The sequence below is a fragment of the Lactuca serriola genome, chromosome 9, assembly GCF_051521515.1.
Source record: "Lactuca serriola cultivar US96UC23 chromosome 9, Lser_US96UC23_V15, whole genome shotgun sequence".
Lineage (NCBI taxonomy): Eukaryota > Viridiplantae > Streptophyta > Magnoliopsida > Asterales > Asteraceae > Lactuca > Lactuca serriola.
Window position 1 is genome coordinate 106,417,282 of NC_136416.1, and position 26,019 is coordinate 106,443,300.

Sequence of the window (26,019 nt, forward strand, 5' to 3'; positions counted from 1 at the left end):
GGACGATATTATTTTCAGATCCATTGATGAAAAGCTAAGCTCAGAATATGAAGAGCTCTTGGCCAAGAAATTCGAGATGTGCATGATGGGTGAACTAACATTCTTTTTGGGCTTGTAGTTTAAACAAATAAGTGATTGTATTTTTTTTTCAAGCTAAATATATTGCAGACCGACAAAGACCTGATGCTGTCATCAGTGTCTATTTGCACTGATCCAAGTGGCACCGATGTAAACGTAACTATGTTTCTAGTAATGATAGGCTCTCTACTCTATCTTACATCCAGTCGCCCTGACATTATGTTTGCCACCATATTGTTTGTTTGCCATCAGGTCAGTCCTAAGGAATCTCATCTTCAGGCATTGAAAAGGATCTTTCGATACTTAAAACATACACCCAATCTTGGGTTATGGTATCCTCGTGATTCTGAATTCAAGTTGGTGGGATACACTGACTCTGATGATGGTGGGTGTGGCATTGATCGTAAAAGCACATTAGGAGGAGCTCAAATTCTTGGAAATAGATTGGTAAGCTGGTCCAGCAAAAAGCAGACATCAGTGGCTTGTTCTACCACTAAGGTTGAATATGTTGCCACTAGAAGGTGTTGTGCCCAGATTCTATGGATCCAGAATCAGCTCTTGGATTATGTTCTAAACTTCTCAAAGACACCTATCTGTTGTCATAACACTGGTACGATTCAGATGATTCAAAATCCAGTGCAACGTTCCAAGACCAAGCACATCGATATTCGCTATCATTTCATCAGGGACATAGTTCAAAAGGGAAAAGTGAAATTGTTCTATATTCCATCCACATATCAAATAGTTGACATCTTCACCAAGGCATTGGATGAAAAGATTTGGAACAAATTAATTATTGATCTTTTCATGCTTTCTATGGTTTAATTGTTAATTAACTTCTTTCTGATCTTATGAAAAACTCAAAAACAAACAAGTGCTTCTTTCATTATGAATGCAAAGTCTTACATTTAGTATTTACATATATTTCCTTTTCAAACCTATCTAAGATTTTTATGCATCTTATTTGAAAGGATTGAAGCTGTCTTAAAGGATCTCAATGCTCTTGTTATTGAGAAAAAGAGTGGCATTGTGTCCTCTTCCTCTTACGGATACCCTCGTTCTCCTCCACTCACTGTTATGGATGCAAAGATAAACCATCAAAGCAGTAAGTCTTAGCTTTATCTACTGACTCATAATCCAATAAAACCTCGTATTCACTCATGTTGATCTTAAATACACAATGGTTTTATGGATTCATGTCAGTTAACTCGTTGGTTAAAAAGACTAATCTATACTTCTCTCTTGCTCCTGATGAAGCTTGATTTTATCTGTGATGCGTCAATAATAAAAGGCTTCATGACTTTTGATATATTTTGAATTGTGTTATATAGTTGATCTTGTTTGTTCTCTTTTAAAGCTGAAAATTTACGGGTAGATATCTCAAAAAATGGAAGTGCATTAAGGACCACTCGATTCCAAAGATTTGATGGAACGAGTCTTTATCTCCTTTTTGAAAAAGCTGTGTTTTTCTCTTTGTTTCAACTATTTTGTTGTTTGACTAATTCTTTTATTCTTATCTTGTACCAATTTTATAAAAAGAAATCGGACGGTGGCAAGTTTGAGCCTACCATGCAACTTTTGACATATCATCGTCCCTAGAAGCATGTTGTTATATGTGACTAAATCTCCCTAAGTATCTCATCAGCGAGATCATCTGCTTATAACATTGAGTCACCCTCTCATGTTGATTGTCTAGCATTGTCTGAACTCTCAAACGTGAGATAGCCTGGTCCAAATGAAAAATATTGATAAAAAGGCTACGATGTTTATTATTTTTAAGATAATAATTTTTACCTGACCCTGTCCCTAGAAGCATGCTTACCGTATGCATCAAGTCTCATGTTATGCTGAAACGTTAAGCATAACCCAATGGCTTACCCTGATTGCAAAATCATCAATGTAAGAGATACTTGTCAGGTCCTTAAATAAAAAAGGGTTGTTAATGTCCCCGACCTCCTAGCTTTAGGTAGACATGATACCATTCTAAACTAATGGTGAATATTTGATTCAATGTTTAATCTTACTCCGTGATACGGAAGTTTAAATACTCCTTGTTGATGAGTTAAATTGTTAACGATTCATGCTGATTTCACATCAGCGTGATTGAAACAACCCATTTTTGCCCTTACATTCTTCTTTAAAGTTTTATGATTCATCATAATGTACCATACACTGATGATAGCTTGACAAATATATGCCGATGGGTATATCATTGTCTGTGATGTACTGCACACACCTATCCACTCTTTCCATTTTTCTTCTAATAAAAGAGATTTATGATTCAGCCTATGAAATCACACACTGATGAGATCTCGAAATACTATGTCGGTGAATGGTGGTTTTAACCCATGCTACTAGGAGATGTCACAATCTTACTAAACTACAAGTTAATATTCTATTCTGCTTGAAGATTAGTTGCTAATGTCAAAAAAGGGGAGATAAAGAATCTTGGTAGAAATAGAAAGAAATCTCTCTACTAGAAATTCCCACTTGGTAAAGCACATTCCAAGGGGGAGTTAAGCTGACATCAACATTATCAGCTCTTCTTCTCTTCTCCAACGGGAAGTCACTCTTATTCTCATGGGAGCATTCGTTAAAGCTAAAGAGGTTAAATCATTTGTTAAAGCTGAAGAGTTAAAAGCATTCGTTAAAGCTGAAGAGTTAAAATACATTCTTATTCTCAGTGGGAGCATGAGCCAAGGAATTCATTAAAGATTAGTTTTGAGATCATCAGATTGGAAGAGATTGTAAGGTCACACTTTATGATCTGATGAGTTAAACACATAACATGCTGATCCATTAGTGTCAGCGTCTATGAGTCGACAGCGCCAACGTTAGCTTAACAAGTTCAACAGCGTCAACTTATAGTTGTTCAATTGTAATCTTTTTTATATTAGGTATATATATATATATATATATATATATATAATAGATCAGATCCCGTATCTTTAGGTTAGTATCGATTCTTAGTAAGATCATGTACAATCCAATCAATCAAGGGATATACATGTATAGATTATTATATATACTACATTAGGGCTAACCCTAATGTAGCGCTAGTGTTCGTAGCTTAGTGTCAATTGTATTTGTGACAAACCTCGTCTTCTTGGTGAAGACAAAACCTTTTTTCTTGGTGAAAGGAACATTTAGAGAATTTTTGTGTCATTTTTTTCTGTTTCATTCGTACTTGATGTGTATCCAGTCATAATACGAACCTTCATTGTTCCTCCGAGGAAAGAAGTGTCTAAGAAACCAATAGTTGAATTTCATTTTTGGACCAATGAGAAGACTTTGACATTCTACATATTTCCAATAGAATCTTGGAATAAGTCCTCCGAGATACCAGTTCTTCGAAAATCGCAGGCCAAATCCAAAGCCCATGTTAAAGCCCCTAAATCTAAGTCGGGGCCTAAAACTTCAAAACTCACTGATCTTGCAAGCATTTTGTGCTACGGAACAAGATACAATATGGTATATTAATAGTACTTGTTCCATACATATGAGTGGGCAGAAGGATTTTTTGTGTCATTTGAAGCTCGCTCCAAATATTGGTTATCTTATTTATAGAAATAATTCAAGCTCCCAAATTCGAGGCTATGGCATCCTAACCAATGATAATTTCTCTATCTCAAATGTGGCTTATGTGGCTGATCTCAAGCACAATTTGAGCAGAAATAATGTCTCATCAAATCTGATCAGATCAAAAATATGTACCCTCTGGATATTAATATGATCATCGGGAAGGATCGCCTACTTCTTCGATAAAAAGTTGTTCCTGGTGTAAGTTGGTTACGGCATTAGAGGCTTGCTCATCTCAAATTCTGAAATATGAATGATCTAGTTTCTTGTGAAATGGTTCGAGGTTTGCCACTCCTCTAATTGTAGAATGATCATCTATGTGTTGCATGTGAACATGGGAAGAAATCAAAGAAAGGTCATCCGTTTCTGATTGAAAAATCCATCTCTGAAGCACTCAAAGTTCTTCATATCGATCTTTGTGGGCCATCTATCATAGAAAATTTACATCACAAAATGTACTTTTTTGTGATTATTTATGACTACACAAGATTTACCTGAGTTTTCTTTTCGAGAATGAAATCGGAAATTGCTTACGAGCTCATTAATTTCAACAAACGAATTAACGTTCTGACAAAACTACCCGTCTGGAGAATTCATACTGACAATGCATCCGAGTTCACTAATGCCACAATTGAAATTTTTTTCACTAACAAGGGCTTTGTACCCAACTTTTATGTTCCCTGCACTCCACAGCAAAATAGCTTTCGTTGAAAGAAGAATCCAGACTCTTGTTCAAACCACTCTTTCGATGTTGTTTTTTGAAAACCTTCCTCTTTATCTTTGGGTCGAACTAGTCTCTATTACTTCCTTTACTCAAAATAAAAGTATCATCATCCATCTTAACATGACACCATATGAAGCAATAAATGTTCAGAACTCGAGTATCTCCTTCTTACACATTTTTGGTTGCAGATGTTTCAATAAAACCAACCATGATCAACTCACCAAGTTTCAACCAAAATCAGATGATGCCACTTTTCTCGGATAGTCTACTAAATCGAAGGTTTACCAGGTTCTTAATTGTTATACACATGCAATTGCAGAAAGTTTTGATATCACTTTTGATGATAATTATGTTTAGAACTCAGAACCAACTCATGTTACAACACACATCCTAGAGTCCGATGTTCGACCTTCTTGTGTCTCCGAATCCTCAAGTTATCTATGAAGTTGATTTCAAAAGCTTATTTGGACCTTCAATGCAAGTCAAAAACTTTTTGGACCCTATCCACATTTTTCTGTTGGAACCTGAACATGAACCTCTAGCAATCCTAACTTCCAGTGCCAATTAAGAAGTTTGTATATGTTTCGAAGAGGAGAGTGGTCCGGAATATGTCCGGACCTGAAGAGTTGAAGATGGGATGTTCAGAAGTGAAGGCATTCCGGAATGGTCTCATATCCGGAATGTGTGCTGATCCGGAATGAATATTTTGTCATTATGCAATTAATGAAATTTTTCTTTGTATTGATCTGACACTTCATAGGACTTAGTCTTTTTTGTAAAGTTAGACAATCAAAATGTCAGGAACTTCTCTATTCTCCGGTTCAATGTTAGTCTCTCAGTTTTTTCAATGTATCCTACACTCCTATTTAGAGGAGCTTTCAACGCAAAGTCAAACGACGTATCATTCACTCACTCTTGGCATTTACTAAGTTACTTCAATTCTCTTTCAAACATTCTTTTTTTTCTTCATTTATTAACTTTACATTGATCTTTTAGTGTCATTCTTCATTTATGACTTGATCATTTGTTGAATATATTAACTCGGACTTGACTTGTCTATCCAGGCTTAACTAGAACATTTATTAGCAAGCAAACATTGATCTTAAGCATTCACTCAAGGTTTTAGTTTTCAAACCTTGTCCCTGGGCATCAGATCTATTTATTCTCTCAATTGGTATCAAAGCTTGAGTGGTTGTCATTTGAATCCATAAAATCATATTATAGTTGGTTTGAAATTACCTTGGTATTTCAACCATTTCTGTGTTAAGGATAAAAGTTATTCTATATACCACTTTCGCTTGAAGATAACTTAACAACAATGGCTAATTCTAATCCTCAACAAATTATTTCAATGCAAATCGCAAATAGTATGGGTGGCCCTACACGTGCGTCGTTACTAGTTGTGGAAGAATAAGATCACTGCAGAGTTAGAATAGAAAGATTTTTACTAGCCAAAGAGAAAGGTGAAGAAATTTGGAGATCCTTCAAAGAAGGTCCTCATGTTCTTGTAAGAGCAGTTGTGAGAGATGTTGCTGCTCAACTTATGGGTCAAGATGAAGCTCGTCCAGCTCCTCTAACCGTAGATGATATTGAGAATTTGCATGATGATCAAGTTGCTTTCTCAGAAATTGTGTTTCGTGTTCCTCCTTCACTCTTTGAGCACATCAAGTTGTGCAAATCAGCAAAAGAGATTTAGGACACTCTTCAGGACCTGTTTGAAGGTTCAGAAAACATGAAAGACAAGTGTCTCACCTCAGTTTTCAATGACCTCGACTCCTTCATTACCACTCCTAGTGAATTAGTGGCCTCAGCCTCCAACCGTTACCAAATTGTGGTCAACAACATGACTGCTCATGGGAATGTCTGAACTCCTTTAGAATACAATCTCAAATTCACAAACAGTCTTGGCAAAGGATGGGAAAATGTGAAATCTTGTCTCCAAAGTAATGGTTCTTTGAAAAAGTTAAAGCTCTATCAAATTTTTGATGAAATTCAAGGACACGAGTCTAATGTTTCTCAAACCATAAGGGAACTCTCTAGAGGCCCTCTTGCTCTTGTCAGTTCTTTCAAACCAACCATTCCGAAATCGTCTACTACGGACCCTTTCAAACCCATTCTTCCATCTGTTCAACCCTCCGTACCCATCATACCCATACAAAACTATCATGTTGATGATTCTGAAGCCATGGACTCTGAACTCCATTTCCAACAGGAGTTTTCTCTACTCTCCATGAAATACAAATGTCCTTTCAATCCTTCTTACAAACCATACCAAAACTGATTCCATGCTCATCACCAAAACAATCCTCAACCATATTCAACTCCATAACCTCAACCAACTTTGGAGAATCCTCCTGCATACAAACCAAACATCACTAAGCCAAACTCTACTCCGGAAACTTATCAGATTCCTAAATCTGACAAACAAAAAAATGTGTGTCATAAGTGTAGACATGCAAAACACTTTGCTAAAGATTTCCTGGCTGATGCTCAACAAAAACCAAAGATCAAGCATTCTACTTACTACGTCCGAAAAGCTCAAGAGATGGTTGAAAGTGAAAAAGCCTTTGTAACAAGGGTATCAAGGGATGTTGAAGGATATTGATCATCCAGAGATGATGATGATGATATTGTAACTGGAAGAAATATGTGCTTGATGGCAAGACAAACTATTGAATGTGATGAAGGATATTGGTCATATGGGTCAAAAGATGAAGATGAAGTTGTTGAACCTCACTACTACTACATGGCCACCAACGATCAACCTGGTCGAAGCATCGTTCAACAGGTAAAATCTATGATTACTGATAATAATTTTGATTTGTCTCTCTTTGAACCTTATCTAACCTAGATCCAAATAGATGTGAGGACCATCTATAAAGCCTATGAGTCTGCCATAGAAGCCAATGAGAAGGAGTGTGAATCAAACATTCGGACACCCCTGTTTCTCCTTTTTTCACCTCTTCATGACACCACATACCACTTAGAGTCCTTAATTCCTGAGTTCCAACCAATTGGACAATGAAATTTCATGCCTCTTCCGCCTCTGATAATCCTGGACCAGAATCGGACCACAGAATTTCATCACAGTGTTTCAGATTGCGTAGATTATGTTCCTAAGCATAATCATCCGAACAACTGTGTTGTTGAACAAATCATTATGGTGACAACTGAAACGGTTACCTCTAAGTTTGTATGGGCATCATTAGATGAAAAAGTTCAAGTTGTGTCTCCTTTGATTGTTGCGAATCGGATTCCTTGGTCGTCTTAAAAACAAAAAATTGTTCCCATTAACCCTAAGTTCAGTAATCCATCCGTAAGAAAAAATTCAAAATCCTCGTTTCAACCTAAGAGAAAACCAATGCTAAAAAGGAAGGATATTATAGATCCCAAAGTAGAAGCTCAAAATGCACATAAAAAGGAAGTTAAGACTAGACAAAACTCCAGGTTCCTTGACAACTCCAAAAACAGTGTATCTTGGAATTCCCATTCATCAACCCATAGTCAAAACTGCTTCAGACCCACTAAGTTCCCCAAGAGACCTTCTGATTCTCTCAGTCCTGTAGAACCCAAGAAAGTAGTCAGTACTACTCTGCCTAAATATTGTGTGAATGCCATGACTGTCGAAAACACTTCTCCTCGGACTATTTCATATGTTTTTATTGCTAAATTTGATGGCCCAATTTTTAAACCAAATATTTCGATAACAAATGTGTCATCAAGAAAATCAACAACTTCTAAGAAAATAAAATCTTCAAAGAAAAATCTTGTGTGGAAAGTCAAATCTCACATTGATGAAACAACAGTTCCGAAGGTTACAACTGTTTCCAATGCTCCGGAAGTCTATGGTCCGAAGAAGACTGTTCGCAACCCTCAAGTCATTGAATATGACTAATGGATAGATGAAAAGACATTAACCTTCTGTCTGTTTCCAAAGAACTCAAAAACTACCACCAAGAAACAAAAAGTTGTTCCGAAGTCATAATCAAAGTCCAAAGCCCGTGCTTATGTCCTAAAGTCTAACTCGAAGCCTAAACACTCCATCACTCACTAATTTTGCAGGAACTTTGTGCTTCTCAGCAAGAAACAATATGGTATATTGATAGTGCTTGCTCCATGCACATGATGGGGCAGAAAGACTTTATGTGAGATCTAAAGCTTTATCCAAACGTTCGTTACGTGACATATGGCAACAACTTCAACTCTCAAATTCATGGTTACGGAATTCTCACCAATGGAAACTTCTTTATCTCAAATGTGGCTTATGTAGCTGATCTGAAACAAAATTTGATAAGTCTAGCTCAGCTCATCGATTCAAATCGACGTGTGGAATTTTGCAAGAAGTACAGCTATGTAATGACTGAAGACCAGAAAGAGTGTTTAATCAAGTCGCTTCGCAACAAGAACATGTACCTGCTCGACATCAATATGATTATTGGTAAACTGCAACTCTGCCTTCTCTCCAAAGCCGTTCCTGACGTTAGTTAGTTATGGCACCAAAGGCTCGCTCGTCTGAACTTTCAGTACATGAATGATCTCGTATCCGGTGAAATGGTGAGAGGTTTACCTCTTCTCAAATTTGAAAATGATCATTTGTGTACTGCTTGTGAGTATGGAAAGCAATCGAAGAAGGGACATATTGTTATCATCGAAAAATCCATCTCGGAACCATCGGAGCTTCTACACATTGATATTTGTGGACCATCCACTATAGAAAGTCTTCATCATAAGAAGTACATTCTTGTGATTGTTGATGACTTTACATCGTTCACTTGGGTCTTCTTCCTACGACTGAAATCCGAAACAGCCTCAGAGCTCATCAATTTTATCAAAGGAATAGAAGTTCTTATCAAACTCCCAGTTAGGAGTATCCAAAGTGACAATGGCTCGAAATTCACTAGTTCCACCATTGAGAAATTCCTCACCGAGAAAGGAATTGACCACAACTTCGCAGCTCCATACACTCCACAACAGAACGGTATAGTCGAAAGATGCAATAGAATTCTTGTTGAAGTTGCTCGATCCATGCCAAGCTTCGCAAATCTACCACACTACTTCTGGGTTGAAGCCGTATCAACTGCCTGCTTCACTCAAAATCGGAGTATCATTAATCGACGCCTCAACATGACACCGTACGAAGAAATGAATGGTCGGAAGCCAACACTACTAGAAAAACAGCCTTTTACGACGCTCATTGCGCGTCGTAAAAGGCTCAGACGACGCGCAAATGCGCGTCAAGGAAGGCCCTGTCATAAAGAGAGACGACGTGCTTTTGCGTGTCGTCTATAGACGACGCGCTTTTGCGTGTCGTCTATAGACAACGCGCATTTACGACGCTCATTTACGATGTGCAATTACGATGCGCATTTACGACACGCAATGCGTATCAAGGAAGGCCCTGTCATAAAGGAAGATGACACGCATTCATGTGTCGTAACCTTACGACACGCATGTTAATGACACGCAATGCGTATCAAGAAAGCCCCTGTCAAGAAAGGCCATGTTATAAATGAAGATGAAACACATTTTTGCGTATCATAATTTGAAATGTCTAAAAAAAATATTTATAGATTTACTTATTTTCAAATTAAATTTGTATTTAATGTTTCATAATTGAAAATAAAATATCATATACAAAAAATAGAATCCATTGCATAAATTTAATGTCATACAAATAATCGTTCCGTAGAAAGATAAAACAAATCAATAGAAGTTCTAACAAAAATTTACAAACAAATTAGATACAAAAAATACAATCCATTGCCCCTTCGCTTATTCAAGATCAACCTGCAAGTAGCTAACTAATCTGTACAAATTCACCCTTGTTTCTAATCATTTTCTTAAATACTTTACAAACATAACTCATCCATACTACCTGAACTATAGTTGCAGCCTTGTTTCTTCTTCTTCTGAACTCATCTCTTGCAATCATTGCTCTAAGCCTAGTCTGAATAGATACAATAGCTCCTTGTCAATTATGTGAAAAATACAACTGGAGAATGGCCTACCTTCATAATAGTAACAACTAACAAAGCAGGAATGAAAGAGAAGGCAATACTAACAACAATAGCTGCAATGAATGCATCTAGGTCCTACAAGATCAAACAAATTACTATTTAAATACACACTACATATAAAGGTGTCAATATTCTGATTGTATGTACTTAATATATAAAGACTCCAACAATAAATAGATATGTTATGTTACCTTGAGACACCTTTAAAGGGGATCCAAAAGATAATATGTAGTCTTATCAACTTGGATGAATCCCATTGTTGTAACAGATATTTCAAGAAGAATATGACTAACAAGATATATCAACATGTATGTATAATTAATAAAACACAATTAAATGATGAAGATATAAGATTATGTTATTCAAGATGATGCACTTAGATATTATTATAGAGACATACAGAATCACTGTGCTTTTTGACCTCCTTGATACGAATGTTCTAATGTTTTAATGTATGAATATCTCCAGGAAGAACAACCACTATGCTTTTTGACCTCATTAAACTCAGCATGATAAGAACTAGAAAGTAACATAAATATATAGAACAAAAAGAGATACTTAATTGCTGATGATGAGCTTCTGGATATGTAAATGTAGTTGTATTTTGTTACTAGAACCTACCAACAAACTCTATATGCATGTGGAATAGCAGGTCCAAAAAAAATCTATATGCAATAAGCTAATCAGGTTTTAAAAGTGATAAAAATACCCAGGTAGTGTATGCGTAGTTCATCAATAGTTTCAAGGATCAACTGTTCACAGAAGCAATTTGAATTGCTTGATATATGGTCAATGGATGGAAATAAAACCAAATAATAAAATTTTATGGCTTAAATGAGAACAACACAAAAATATAAGTATGTAACCATATACACTAAATCTAATACAAACATTCTATGAAGTATATGAAACTACATTACCCAGTGAAGTTGGATAAAAAAGGAATGTGCTGCTGACGGCTATGGCTTGTCACCGATTGAGTCCCCTAAACTGAGTTTGGATAAACCTACAAGCTGATCCAAATTGATGGGGGTATTGGAGTGGACTGTTGTGGGTTTAAGAAACTGATGAGACTCTGTTTTAGCTGCTGGTGTGGGCCCACTCTAAAAGGGAAAAGTAACCGGTATGAACTCATAATAAGCTGGAAACATGGCAGCAGCAGCAGCATGGTACCACTTGAATTCTACCAAAAAATTACAATTTTGCCCGAAATCAAACGATAAAAAAGAATGGTGGGCCTTTGAGGGTGTAGAATATTGATGGTTTTTTTTACCTTCGTTCCCACATAAAATGTTACAAGCAAGCCAAAAAGAGTGGGTAGTCCTAGAAAAAGAAAACAAAATTTGATTTTATCAACTCCAGAGTAGATATGTGCAAAAATTTGGGAAAACAGAAATAGAAATAGAAACCTTCTGTCTGAAGAAATATAGATTTTCGCCAACTTATGCCTGATGGTCTGATGACAAAGCATACAAGGTTAGCCACGTGCCAAATAGATATAAGGGCAAAATGGTCATTTTCAAATTCTTTTAAACTAAACCAGCATATCCGTGGAAATTGGTCCGATGACAAAGCCCACAATTTTACTTTTTTCGGTTTTGGTTATATATATTATTTAAATTAATTAATGAGTGGAATGGTATTAATGCAGGATGCTGAGAAGCAGGGAGGTAGCAAGAAAAGCGATTAAAAGGGTAACTTTTTTGTGAATAAAAATGAGAGTAGTGAATTAAGAATTAAGATGCGTAGGTAGGTAGGTACTTGTGAAGATGTAATAACTGTGATGCCCATGTCACGTGCAAGCCAATAAAGGTGCTCTTCAACGTCCACACTTGTAGCACTAAAACAAACAGGATATGGCATTAATTCAAATTCTTGATAAACATGAGGATAGCTTAGCTTACTTGGTGCATTCATCTAGGACGCCAAACCGAGGCTTGTGAAAGAATAAGTGAGCCTTGAAAACAACAAAAAAACAAAAAAAAAATAGAATACAATAGCTGTAGTAATTAATACATATGATAATGATGTGGTGGAAGCCCACCATGCGTAATCTTTGTTGTTCACCAAGAGACAAGATGTCTTCCCAGTTCTGACTAGCATCCCACCTCCCTTCTCTTTAAAAAAGGTACAACAATTTCACATTCTCTAGAATCCTTTTTAAATTCATATCCAGAATATTTGCATCAGCAACACCAGCGATCCAGATCAAACATTCATGGACTTCATCCAAAAATTCATGGCATTCATGACCTTCATCTTGATCAAAAACTCCATTCATACACTTAATCCATAACTTATTTAGGGTTTTGAATATGGACAGGATGAGAATGATTGATCAAAAACTCCATCATACCCTTTATCCGACCTTTTGTCATCAACAGAAGAGACGATCAAAATTTTATGGTTTGGATCCCATTCAACTTGGAAGATCTCCTACATGTCAACCACAGCCATGTTTTTCATGTTCTTTTATTTTAACTGTTGCAAAAATGACTTTATGAATTACAACATTGGTCAATATCCATGAAGTGCAATAGATGAAATATATTTAGGCTGAAAAACAATAAAATGGGTGTTGAAAAATCATAAACTTTAGTCAAAAAAAAAACATGCATACATAAGATTAGTTGAGCATTAAGATACACAATGCCAAGAAATAAATAAGCATCAGTCTTTCCAAAACCCGTTTTACTATTCGGTGTTCTATTTTTGCTTAAAAATGAAAAATTAGCGTGTTTTATTTGGCTTAAAACGAAAGTTACATGCTTTTTTGGTTTATAAATGAATGTAGCATGCTATTTTTGTCTTAAAGATACAAACAAAACGTACTATTTTTCAAAATAAAAGTAGCATGTTATTTTTGGCTTAATTCCCAAAAATTAGAGCATTAAATCTAAACAAAATTTATAATTACTGACAAAGGGTTTTAAAAGTCAAAATTGTATGTATTTTTGTATACAGGGAAATGAAAGTTGTAGTCAATACACATATGTTAAGCTCACATATCTATTTTGGAATAACTCCAACAAAAATGTTGTCTGAGAAAGTAAAGTTAATACTATTTAGTAATGACAATTGAGAAAGTATTTAATATTCAACGTGAAAGTAAGATCATGCAATTATTGAATTCCAGAATTGATCTATTTGAAGGATTACGCACAATAACCATCTTATTAGAACCATGTTATCCTAATTTGAGCTCATTTGTTTAATCTGCACCCTTAGAATGCATTGTGTCAAAAGAAAAAGACCCAAACTTTTGAAATTAGTTGTTCAATCTGAAGCATTTTATTTGAAATTTTCATTTGTTGGAAAAAGAACATGAAATTAAGATGTACTTAAGCTTTTCATCTAGCCTGCTATAAATCATTAAAAACGTAAAAAAAAACGAAATATAAGAACATTTAAATCAAAAGGGTTAAGAATAGTCATCAACGAACCATATTTAAGCGAGATCCAAGAACTCACCTGTAAACAAAAGGGTCAAATCGTAACAAAAATGATTAGGATTATGACCAGTCTTGGGGTAAAAAAATCAATCTTATAGAACCGTTATGGTTTCGATGAAAAGTTAGAAAAAAAAACTCAATAAAAAGAATCTTGAAATTTTGATGGGTGGAAAGAAAAGAACTTTTCTCTAGTCAAATTGCATGAACAGTCCCGACTTATTAGGAGTGACAATCATATTAGCAAATGCAAAGCCAAAACATGGTTTGGTTAACCTCACCACCAAGTTTGCTTTGAATCTTAGAAATAGAATGAAAGGCCTTCAACCATTGTGGGTAGACTTTTCTTGCTGATGGCAAAACAGGGGCAAAACATTTGATTGTCAGTTCCTAAAGTTAAAATTAGTTTTCTGAGCAGGGGCAAAACAGTCATATGTGTTGCAATTTTTTTTTACAACACATTCTTACAGATTACATAGTATGTTCAATATTTCCAATGAAGAAATTGACATTGGCATTACATCGAACACTTGGCGGACATAATACAAATGACTATCTTACACTGTGTGTTAAAAAAAAGACAATCTATACATAACAAAACAATTGAATGACTAACCTTTTGTCATTGTTAGGATGATAATGCCTTTCAATGCTTTATCTGATTGTATTACTTATTAGAATATATTAAGTTGATTTAACCCCAATTGACTCTACTATACCCCATCCAATGCTTTATCTGATTGTGTTAAGCCATCAGATTGATACATACAACACCTATAACCAAAACATAACCCCAATTATTAGAAAATAGATCAACATTTTCATATGGGTATTGATATGCATTAAAATAAAATGTTTCATAATTGAATAAACAACATAGAAAGCACTTAGTTTAAGACCAATATTATGACCAAACTTCTTTACTTCTTCAGTATCACCATTTCTTCCAATCCAGTTTTATACATTAGTTCACAAAACCATAATTTCTGCTTACTCATTGACTGATAGACCAAAGTCAAATTACTTACATTTTGTCAATGTTGCATATGATATTTATTGCCACTTCTCCTAGATCAGTGGCTCTGGCTTTCAGATCTTTTTCACGAACAATTGTTGAAAGAAACACATTTACCATGTGCTGCTAGAACTTCATATCGGTTATCAAGTACATCTCCAAAGCAGTAGCCTATATGTGAAAAGGGAAAATGAGGAAATCAAATTACCTAATAATCTTTCCAAGTGGAATAAAGAGTTGTGGATCCCTTTCTCTCTCCTATTCCATCAAATGCATCTTTGCACCAAAGCCATCATTCCTTCTAACTTCAGTCCTAGAGGTGCAAATGGGCCTATCCAATAGCCAATGCTCTTTCAAGCATTTCATCGAACACATGTGGTGCACTTCTCAAATCCCTTTCTTTCTAGAACACTTATCAAATAACCATAACAAAACACCTCCAGCAACCATCACAAGATTACAAAGCTTCTAAAAGAGAAACCGAAGATTGAGAATTCTAAATCTCAATCTGAAATCAAAATCATAGGGAGAAATCCGAAATCATAAAATCAGATGGCAACAAATCTGTGAAAAAGAATTCTAAAGAAGGAGAAACTGAATATTAGCATTACCAGAATCAAAAGAGAAACCGAAGGAAGCGACAAATTCTCTCAGTCCCTCCTCCGATTTCTAGAAACCGGTGCATCGTCATCTGAAACAACTTCTGAATCAATTAGCTTAGGATACCCTTCAATGGTTCCACAAATTTTCTTATGTGCTCGCCTATGTTTAGAACTAGGGTGTGACTTTTGAAACGGCCATCCATATCTATGGAAAATATGCCCTGCAAAATCGAAGTAAAATAGAAAACCACCATTAAAATATGTCATTTTCATAACAGTAATTCAATTCAAAATAAGAAATATAATAACTATTTCATAAATTAACGAAGAGAAAACCTGAAGAGGTGGTGATTTTGCTCTGATCTTGGGTATCCATGTTTGTATAAAGATCAAAACACAAAAAGGGTTTTGTAGAAGATGAGGAAATAAGGGGAGACTTATTTGAAGAAGATTGGAGAAGGTAAGAAGAAAAGTGAAGAAAAAACGATTTTTGAGAAAGCCTTTATAAGGAGTGATATCACCGTCTCTCACCTCCACCGATAAGCTCCATCTCTCTTCGGACCAAGCCATCGGAAAAGTCGCCTCCGCTCAAGCTAGTTTTATGTGTGTGGTGGTTGAATCGGGGAAATCCTCGTCTTCGGAGGAAGAGGAGGACTTGGAGTTGAGTTTTTGTGTGTGTGTGTTGGGGGGGGGGGGGAATTTGTTGAAGAAGACTAATAGGAGAGTATTAGTAGGAGATAAGGTGTTGGTAGGTTCGATCGATTCAGTTGATCGAGGAGGAATGATCAAAAATTTGTCCCAAGTCTATTAGGGTTCTTGGTACTTCTACGAGAAGGAAGATGCATCGCAGCAGTCTAAGGCTAGAAGAGGCAACGAGGATTGGAGGCAGTGGATGTGGGTGAGGGGTGGAGACAAGGGAGAAGAAGGCGGGGTTTAAAAAATTTGGGGATTTCATTTTCCCTCTAAGGAGACGCGCGTTTCTTAAAAAAAATATAAAACGACATTCATAGAGGATGCACATTTTAGATAAAGCGCCCTCCGTGTTTTTTAATTTTTTACATGAGACATTAATTTAAGGGCACGCAATAATGCGTGACGTAAATCCTTAAATTTTTTTGAAGAGATGACACTTTGTTAATGTCACTCTCTTTTACGTAACATAAATCAATGAGTGTCATGGTTTGCACGTCGTAAAAGGGTCTTTTTCTTGAAGTGCAATAATCTCGTTTCTTCATGTTTTCGGATATAGATGCTTCATCAAGAACAACTGAGATCAGCTTACCAAGTTCCAATCTAAATCTGATGAAGCCATCTTCCTTGGGTACTCTTATAAATCAAAACCTTACAGAGTTCTTAATCGGAGAATTCGTGTGCTGGAAGAAAGCTTTGATGTTACTTTCTATGACAACTTTGTGCGGAATTCTGGCCCAACCCATGTTACAACTCACATTATGGAGTCCGATGCTCCAACGCCAGGATGTCCGAACCCGCAAACAATTCTTGAAGTTGATTTTGAAACTCTCTTTGGACCTTCCGAAACAACCCTTGATTCAGAATCTCGAACAAGGCCAATCCTCACTCCCATCTCTCCTTCGGAAGCTCCTGTCTCTCAAAATGTATCCGGTCCTATCCCAAGCCTCCCTCCATTTGATTCCGAAACGTATCAACCTTCTCAGGTTGAGGGGGAGAATGCTCATCCTTCTCTTGAATCAAATGTGGATGGCTTCCTAGATGCAGCTGCTGATTTCGATGACTCTAATCCTATCAACATTGATGAAAATGAAAATTTGTTTGAGTTCCCTTCTGATGATGATGTCAACCTCTCTGGTTCAGAAGTTCAAGGGGAGCATCATCCTCATATTCAAACCATTCAGAGGGAGCAACTCAATCCTACTGTTGATATCAGATCGACTGCTGCATAAGAACTCCCAAGGTTACACGTCTGGACAAAGGATCATCCTCTGAACCAAGTAATTGGAAACCCTAACGCTGGTGTACAGACTCGTTCTCCTATAAGTGTACAAAAGGAATGTCATTTCTCGACATTTATATCCATGGTTGAACCCAAATCCATCAAGGAAGCATTAGAGCATGCTGATTGGATTACAGCCATGAAAGAAGAATTGGCAGAATTCGACAAGAATGAAGTGTGGACTCTCGTGCCTCCTCCTCAGAATCCTCCTATTGTCAGTATGAGATGGGTATTTCGCAACAAGCTAGATGATGCAGGAGTTATTATTCGAAATAAAGCAAGATTGGTGGCAAAAAGATTTACACAGATTGAAGGGCCCGACTACAATGAGATCTTTGCTCCTATTGCATGTCTTGAAGCCATCAGAATCTTTCTTGATTATGTTGCTCACAAAGGCTTCAAAGTTTACCAAATGGATGTTAAGAGTTCCTTTCTTAATGGTGAACTTGACATTGAAGTATATCTTCAACAACCCCTGTTTTTTTAATCTCTCTTTTCCAAAGATGAATTCTAGATCCTACCATGTTATGAAGATCAAAAGGAAAGAATCTCATGCTGGTTCAAATTTATGTGGATGACATCATTTTTGGTTCTACAGATTCATCTATGGTTGCTGACTTTGCTAAACTAATGATCAATCATTTCAAATGAGCATGAATCAGGAGTTAAGCTTCTTTCTTGGTCTCCAAGTCAAACAAACTAACAGAGGAATCTTCATTTACCAAGAGAAGTACATTTCAGAACTCCTTAAAAAATACTCAATGGACACCTATGCCTCTGCCAAGGTACCCATGGGATTCAGACACAAGATCTTTGCCGACCCTTCAGGTGTTGTAGTCGATGAAAAGAAGTATAGAAGAACGATTGGATCTCTGCTCTATCTCACAGCAAGTCATCCGGATATCATGTTTTCCACATGTCTGTGTGCATGATTTCACGTCAACCCAAAGATGTCTCATCTCTTGGTTGTGATACAAATTTCCGATACGTCAAAGGTACAAAGAGTCTCGGAATCTGGTACCCAGCAAACGAGAGCTTCCTACTATTCAGATTCAAACTATAATGGTCTTCAACTTGATAGAAAAAGCACATCAGGTGGTTGTCAGTTCTTAGGTGGTCGTTTGGTTAGTTGGTCATCCAAGAAACAAAATTGCATTGCACTCTCTACAGCCGAAGCCGAATACATTGCTGCTGCCAGCTGTACATCTTAGGTTCTGTGGATGAAATCTCAACTTTTGGATTATGTTTACCGCTTTTAACGCATTCCTATCTATTGTGATTCTCAAAGTGTCATTGCAATTTCACACAATCCAATTCAGCACTCAATGACTAAGCACAGTGATATACGGTACCATTTCATAAAATACCATGTTTTAAATGGTAACATTGAACTCATTTTTGTTCCATCTAACGATGAGATTGCTGATGTCTTTACTAAGGCATTAGACGAAACCAAATTCAATGGTTTTTCTAAACAAGATGGGTATGATGATGCCAGATCCTCAGTTCTTTCAAGAGACTTGTTCTCTTTGATGGAAGTATTCGAAAGAAAATTAGTTCCAATCTTAAAAAGCATTTTTCATCTCAGAACAACTTTCTCTCAGAATACATAGGATCATTTTACTTGTCTTTATGTTTGACCATCAATTGAGTTTTCAGCTATACAGTTCATCCTGATTATTTGTTGTTTAAAGTCCACATAGTCATAAGTGATCAAATTTTCATCTTGGAATATACTTCATAATCGCATCTCGAAATTCCACTCTGGAAAGTTATTACGTTCTGCACTTCGAAAATTTTAAAATTCACTCCGGAAGTTTTCCCAAATCTTACTCCGGAATGTCTTACAAATCATGTTTCGGAAACTTCTTCAAATCCCTTCCGGAAATTCTTTAAAATCATTATTTCGGAATTTTGCTCCAGAATCAAAAACTTTTTTCCCGGAATCGCAATCAATTTTTGACTCCGGAATTCAATTTTTTTTAATACTGAAACTCTCTCTGGATTATTTCCCATTCCGGACCATTTTTCAAAAGACAATGTTCCAGAACTCAACTCTTTATCCTCCGGATGTTACACTGTCCTAAACCGCTCATCTGGAATACCAAACGTTTATAAGGCGAAAGGTTTTCTGTTGCAACGGTTACTTTGTGAAGATCCTTATCCAATCTTCCTTGATTTTCGCACCACAACTACACGTCACCAAAATTAACCATCGAATCGTAGTTTGGGTTTTCTATTTCAAGCTTAAAACAACCCTACCTTTCCCTTCCCAAGTCAACTTGTAAGTCCCCAAATATGCTTGTGTATCAATCATATCCAATTGATGGTGCGGAATCCCAATCAATTAGATGATGCCATATCAAAATAGAAGAGAAGGAGAAGAAGAATATAATGAATCTTGTATTATTTGATTATTAGAATGTAGATCCAAATACAAGATTCACACACACTAACACACACTCACTTCTTCTCTCTAGTTTCTCTCTCTACAATATGCTCTCTCCTCTCTCTCTCTCTCTCTATCTATCTATCTATATATATATATATATATATATATATATATATATATATATTCTAGACGTACACTTGCATCCACTCCTCACCATATATATATATATATATGTATATATATATATATATATATATATATATATATATATGAGGCCATACACAGGTGTGCAGCCGTACACACGAGTACGGTTGTACATAGCCACAATATTACATATTACATTATAGAAAAATATATTTTCCTAGAAAAGCAAAGTATAAACCATATTTTTGACCCAACAATCTCCCCCTTGGTTTATAGCTTTCTTTTCTAATTGACCTAACAAGCTCCCCCTAAAAAGTAGCTGGCTCTTCTTGTCAATCTTCATTGGGAGCTTGGCTTCAACCTTAATCTTCAAGATGAACATATGAATCTTCAATGAATGATTTCATCCTGAGCGGCTAGGCATTTCTTCAAGATTTGACTCTGAACGCACATTGGGTGAGAAGGCTTGATGTATTGATTCTTGAAAGATAGCGCTTTCAGGTTGAAAATCTTTAGAGAGAACAACGGAGAGAAATAACCTTCTGGATCACTTCAGCAGGTTCAAGATAGCAGCATATTGATTGAGGAGGTTTCAATGCAATCTGTCACATAATCTTCAAGAACAACTTCACCTTGCTTTTGGGGTTGAAGGATGAAATGTTTAAAGAATAATCTTCATTTCTTGCTCCTTCAAATGAAAATTCTTCGATGATCACGGATGAAGCGTTGGCTCAGAAATCTCGATACAGTCTCCTTAAGTCTCATCTACACCTAAATTCACTTTTCAAGACAAAACAAAACTAAAAGAAAACTTAAAACAGAAATAAAACAGAAATAACACTATTTTTGAATTTTTAATTTTTCTGATTTTTGTTTGATTTTTGAATTTTTCTGATTTTTGTTTGATTTTTTGAAATACTTTTTTTTCTCCCCCTAAATTTGTGCATAGAGGAAAACTATGAACAAATTTAATAGAAACAAAAATATTTGGGATTAAAGTTGTGAGACAGCCTGAACTCGTTTATCAGTACCTTCACCTTCATGAATAGATCTGGTCAATTTATGGTATTGTGGTCCACTTAAACACGAAGGATATCGACAAACTTTTCTAAATAAACCATTTAGCTGACGACGACTACGGGTATTGTTGTCCACTTAAATTAAGCAGCGAGATCTACAAACAACCTCTAAATGGTTCAATTTTAGTTTCACTAGAACGTGTTCCCCACTTCCTGATATACCCTGGTTATCAAGAACTTCCTAAGGACTCCTTAATTTAGGTGAGAAAACAATTATTAAGGAGGAATACAGATTTAGAGATAGATGTATATGTTGTCGCCCAGGTCAGATATCTTTCAATCACGCAGAGGGGACAACATATGGCTAACTAGAATAGAGGGCTTCAGAGGTAGAATGTTGCATATATTCTATCCCAGGTCGGATCTTCTGGTCATATAGAGGGGACAGCATATGGCTCACAGATAGAAAGAATTGCACAGATAAAGAAGATGCATAGAAATAGAGTTGCATATGTTGCAATCCAGGTCGGATATGTTCCAATCACGCAAAAGAAGCAACATATGACTGACAGATAGAAAGCATGAAAATAATTTCCTACAGACCAACTTTATTAGAACCCCCCGGTCGCCCTATTAAAACCAGAATTAAGGACTTAAGTTCGTACATCAAGGAAAATTCGAACAATTGTTCTAGAAGCGTATTAAATTAGTGTATCATGTAGGTTCCCGTGTTTATCTCACTGCTCAATCTACCCGAGCGTTATATGGTCAGTCCAAACAATCTTATCCAAATCCACAATGTCAAATCCTTCGTGCCTACCAGCATATTGAACACAGGGTCTAGACAATTTAGATTCAGTCCCTTACACTGGTTTTAGACTGCCTATTATCACTTTCTTGATATCACTTCCCAAAACAAAAGTAACGAAAAACTATTAATAAAATGAAAAATTGTCTTTAAAACGAATCAGAGTAAGATAAACTCAGGAGTATAGAGAAGAAAATGCAAACCGTAATTCACAGATTGAATTTGCATCCGGAAGGTCTAAGAACAGCACGCATAATCTCATAGCAGATCCGAAAATTCTTCATGTCATTAAGCACTAACCCCATGAGTGATCCCTTCCTTTCTTCCTTTCCCACAAAGGACACATACTCTCAAACAAAGGTCTGAATGTTGTATAGTTGAGAGATGTCCCCTATCATGTGCCTCGAACAGCCACTACCAACAAACCGAAGTCTGATGATATGCCTCCATAGCTGCTCCGACACAGAGCAGGATTAGTTGGTCTTTGGAACCCAGTTCATTTTGAAATTGGGTCATCCTTTTTCATCTTTGCACGTTACTCTGTCCCATGACATATCCTGTTTATCAAAAACAGAAGATGTACAAATATTAGAATCATTAGAATATTTGGGAGATTAAACCTTTGGTACCCATCTGTAGTCGGGTTTAACCCATTTCTTTCTGATCTGATGGGTGCCTTGGCATTTGATTTTGAAATTAAAGTTGGCCATTGAGATGACTTTGACCTAGCTGGTCTTGGTTTCGATGGAGCATCTCTTGGATTGGACTTCTTGGTCGGCATTCCCTTCTTGACCTTGGGATTTGAATTCTTGGCCTTGTGGGTTTGATTCTTGGATTTCTTTGTGTTCCAGTCACCATTGCACGATTGTGACCTAGAAGGGTTTCTTTTGAAAAATCTCTCTCTTGGCGCGTTCTGCCAGCCTTGTACGTAGTAAGGAACGTATGCACGATTTGGACAATTTTGGGCAATGTGTCCAGGTGTTCCACAGTGAAAACATGTCTTTTTCTTCACTGGGAAGTTGTTTCTTCCTGCCCCTTGTGGCGTGCCCTTGCCTTGTTTTTGGTTGCTCCTACAAGCACAATTACAGCAGGCACTATGTTTAGCGTGAATTGTTTGCCTGTATTTACCAAAATCGGATTGATCAGAAGTAACTGAGTTAGAAGAAACAGATTCAGAGTTCAAGGAAACATTGGTTTGTTCAATAGTGTTCTCCTTGTTGTCATCTTCCGCTACTTTACCTGCACAGGAAGTAGAATCATTAGTATTGTTCAGCTCAACACCCTCAGTTGGCCCTGATTGTTCAGTCATAACTGAAACTGGGATATAGGTTTGGCCATACTGAGCAGACATTTCTTCCTCATTGGTCTCAAGGGGTGGGTTATAGTTGTCATTAAAAGGAGGGGGCACACTTTGATACCCTAAACCCTTGGTTTGATTTTCTTTAAAAATCAATTGTTTTTATACTAAGGACTCGACTGTCTTCCTTGACGCAGTATAATTTTTGAAACTAACATCTGTTTTTCTACACGTAACTTACAAGGTGTCAAGTTCTTCAGTTACAGTAGCAAGTTTGCTTTTAATGTGACCGTAATTTTCACACTTGTTGTTGTAATCTTCTTGAAGCTTTCGGAAATCCTTGGTTTTGGTCTGTAATTGAGCTTTCAGATGATTCTGACTTTTCCTAAGTGTATAGCCTTCGTATTTGAGGTCCTCATTTTCTCTTTTTAATAAATCGATTTGATCTCGGAGAAATTTAATCGTAGCTTCACACGATGGAGTACATGAAACTTCATTTACCGGAATGGATGAAGAACTCATTTTTTTAATTTTTAATTGCCCTTTGACTTAAAAACAGAGAAAGTCAATCTTAAAAGTCAAATTTAAAAAGTCAAACTGAAAAAGCTAAATTTGAAATTTTAAAAGTTAAACGAAAATGTCAAAGTTTAAAATTAAAGGTCAAACTTGAAAGTCAAAGTGAAAATATTAAGCAAAAAGTCAAAATTAAAAACTAAAATTTTTAGTTGAAAAAGTAATTTAAAAATAAAGGAAATTGATTTTTGGGTTAAAAGTGTCTAAAATGTGAAGTTGGAATTCGAAATAGAGTCCTTTTGAATTAAATTCGGAAGCATTGGAACAAGATTCTTGGTAGATGACATGGTAAGGCGCCTGGTTCTAGAGGTAGAGCACCCGGGTTCGAATCCTACAACCCCCGAAAATCAAAGCAGGGAAATATAAAACATCTTCCAACCTAGATGAGCTGGTAAGACACCTTGTCGAATAAACAAGGGACCCGGGTTCGATCCCCTGCAGCCCCAACTTTCTTTCTTTTTAAATGTACTTTGAACAAGTAAGAGGATGAACGTTGAATGCTTCTGAACGGAAATGGTGCTGAACGAAGAACCAAGGCCGCACACCGAGGACCGCACACCCGAGCATCTTCAACTGGCCGCACACCTTCAACAGATTCGCGAAAAAACGATGTTTTCACCCTTTTTTGCTCCAAAACTCGATCAAAAACTCGTTTTTATGAAAAATGCAAAGAAGAAACCCCCCTTATTTAGCCCCGATCTATCCAAAAACGCAAAAATCTTTTCAAAATAAGATCAAATAAGCTCCAGATCTGACATAATTGATTGATATAATCCAAGCTCTGATACCAATTGTAAGCCCTTGATCTGCTTGTGTATCAATCAGATCCAATTAATGGTATGAAATCCCAATCAATTGGATGATGTCAGATCAAATAAAAGAGAAAGGAGAAGAAGAAGAAGAAGAATTAAGATGAACCTAATGATGTATTCAATAATATGAATGATGCTCCTTACAATAGATTCTCTCACACCGACTATTCTTCTCTCTAACTTTCTCTCTCTACAATATGCTCTCCTTTCTCTCTCTTCTCTAGTCGTACACTTGCATGCACTCCTCACCCTATATATATGAGACACCAGCCATACACCCGTGTACGGCCGTACACAGGTGTGCGGCTGTACACACGAGTACGGTCGTACACAGCCACAAAATTACATATTACATTATAGAAAAATATATTTTCCTAGAAAAGCAAAGTATAAACCATATTTTTGACCCCCTTGGTTTATAGCTTTCTTTACTAATTGGCCCAACAAACTCTCCCTAAAAAGTAGCTGGCTTTTCTTGTTAATCTTCATCGGGAGCTTGGCTTCAGCATTAATCTTCAAATTTCTTCACATCATCAAGATGAACATATGAATCTTCAATAAATGACTTCATCTTGAGCAATTGGGATTTCTGCAGAATTTGACATTGAACGCACATTGGGTGAGGAGGCTTCTTGTAGAGATTAATGAAAGATGGCGCTTTTAGCTTGAGTATCTTCAGAGAGAACAGAGAGAATGAATCTTCTGGATCTCTTTAGTAGGTTTATAGATAGCAGCAGATTGATTGAGGAGGCTTCAATTAAATTTGTCACATAATCTTCAAGCGCAGATTGACCTTGCTTCTTGGGTTGAAGGATTGACAAAATTGATTGATACAATCCAAGCTCTGATACCAATTGTAAGTCCCCAAATATGCTTGTGTATCAATCAGATACAATTGATGGTGCGGAATCCCAATCAATTGGATGATGCCATATCAAAATTAAAGAGAAGGAGAAGAAGAATATGATGAATCTTGTATTATTTGATGATTAGAATGTAGATCCAAATACAAGATTTACACACACTAACACACACTCACTTCTTCTCTCTAGTTTCTCTCTTTACAATATGTTATCCTCTCTCTCTCTCTCTCTCTCTCTCTATTCTAGACGTACACTTGCATCCACTCCTCACCATATATATATATATATATATATATATATATATATATATATATATATATATATATATATATATATGAGGCCGTACACAGGTGTGCGGCCGTACACACGAGTACAGCTGTACATAGCCACAAAATTACATATTACATTATAGAAAAATATATTTTCCTAGAAAAGCAAAGTATAAACCATATTTTTGACCCAACACAACTCAACCTCCAAAAGCCGTTTTTCACTTAATGCAACCTGGTTCAAATTTGGACCCTAATCATTACCATTCTTAACCCGGCCTATTTCACTTACCTATATATACCCATCGAAACCCCCTTTTACCTATTTATGCGCTCAAACGCTCTAAAACTTTAAACCCTCTTTGTGTTCATCGTACTCATCTTGTCTTCAACTCTCTGCAACAAT

General features: G+C 36.4%; 1 protein-coding gene across 1 annotated transcript; it reads left to right on the forward strand.

Annotated features, from left to right (window-relative positions):
- Positions 1 to 252: 252 nt before the first annotated feature.
- Positions 253 to 1,340, forward strand: LOC145076016 (secreted RxLR effector protein 161-like). Its single transcript, XM_079022045.1, has 3 exons — positions 253 to 794; positions 1,050 to 1,183; positions 1,282 to 1,340. Exons 1-3 carry the CDS (start codon positions 253 to 255, stop codon positions 1,338 to 1,340), a joined length of 735 nt encoding a protein of 244 aa, XP_078878171.1.
- Positions 1,341 to 26,019: the final 24,679 nt, after the last annotated feature.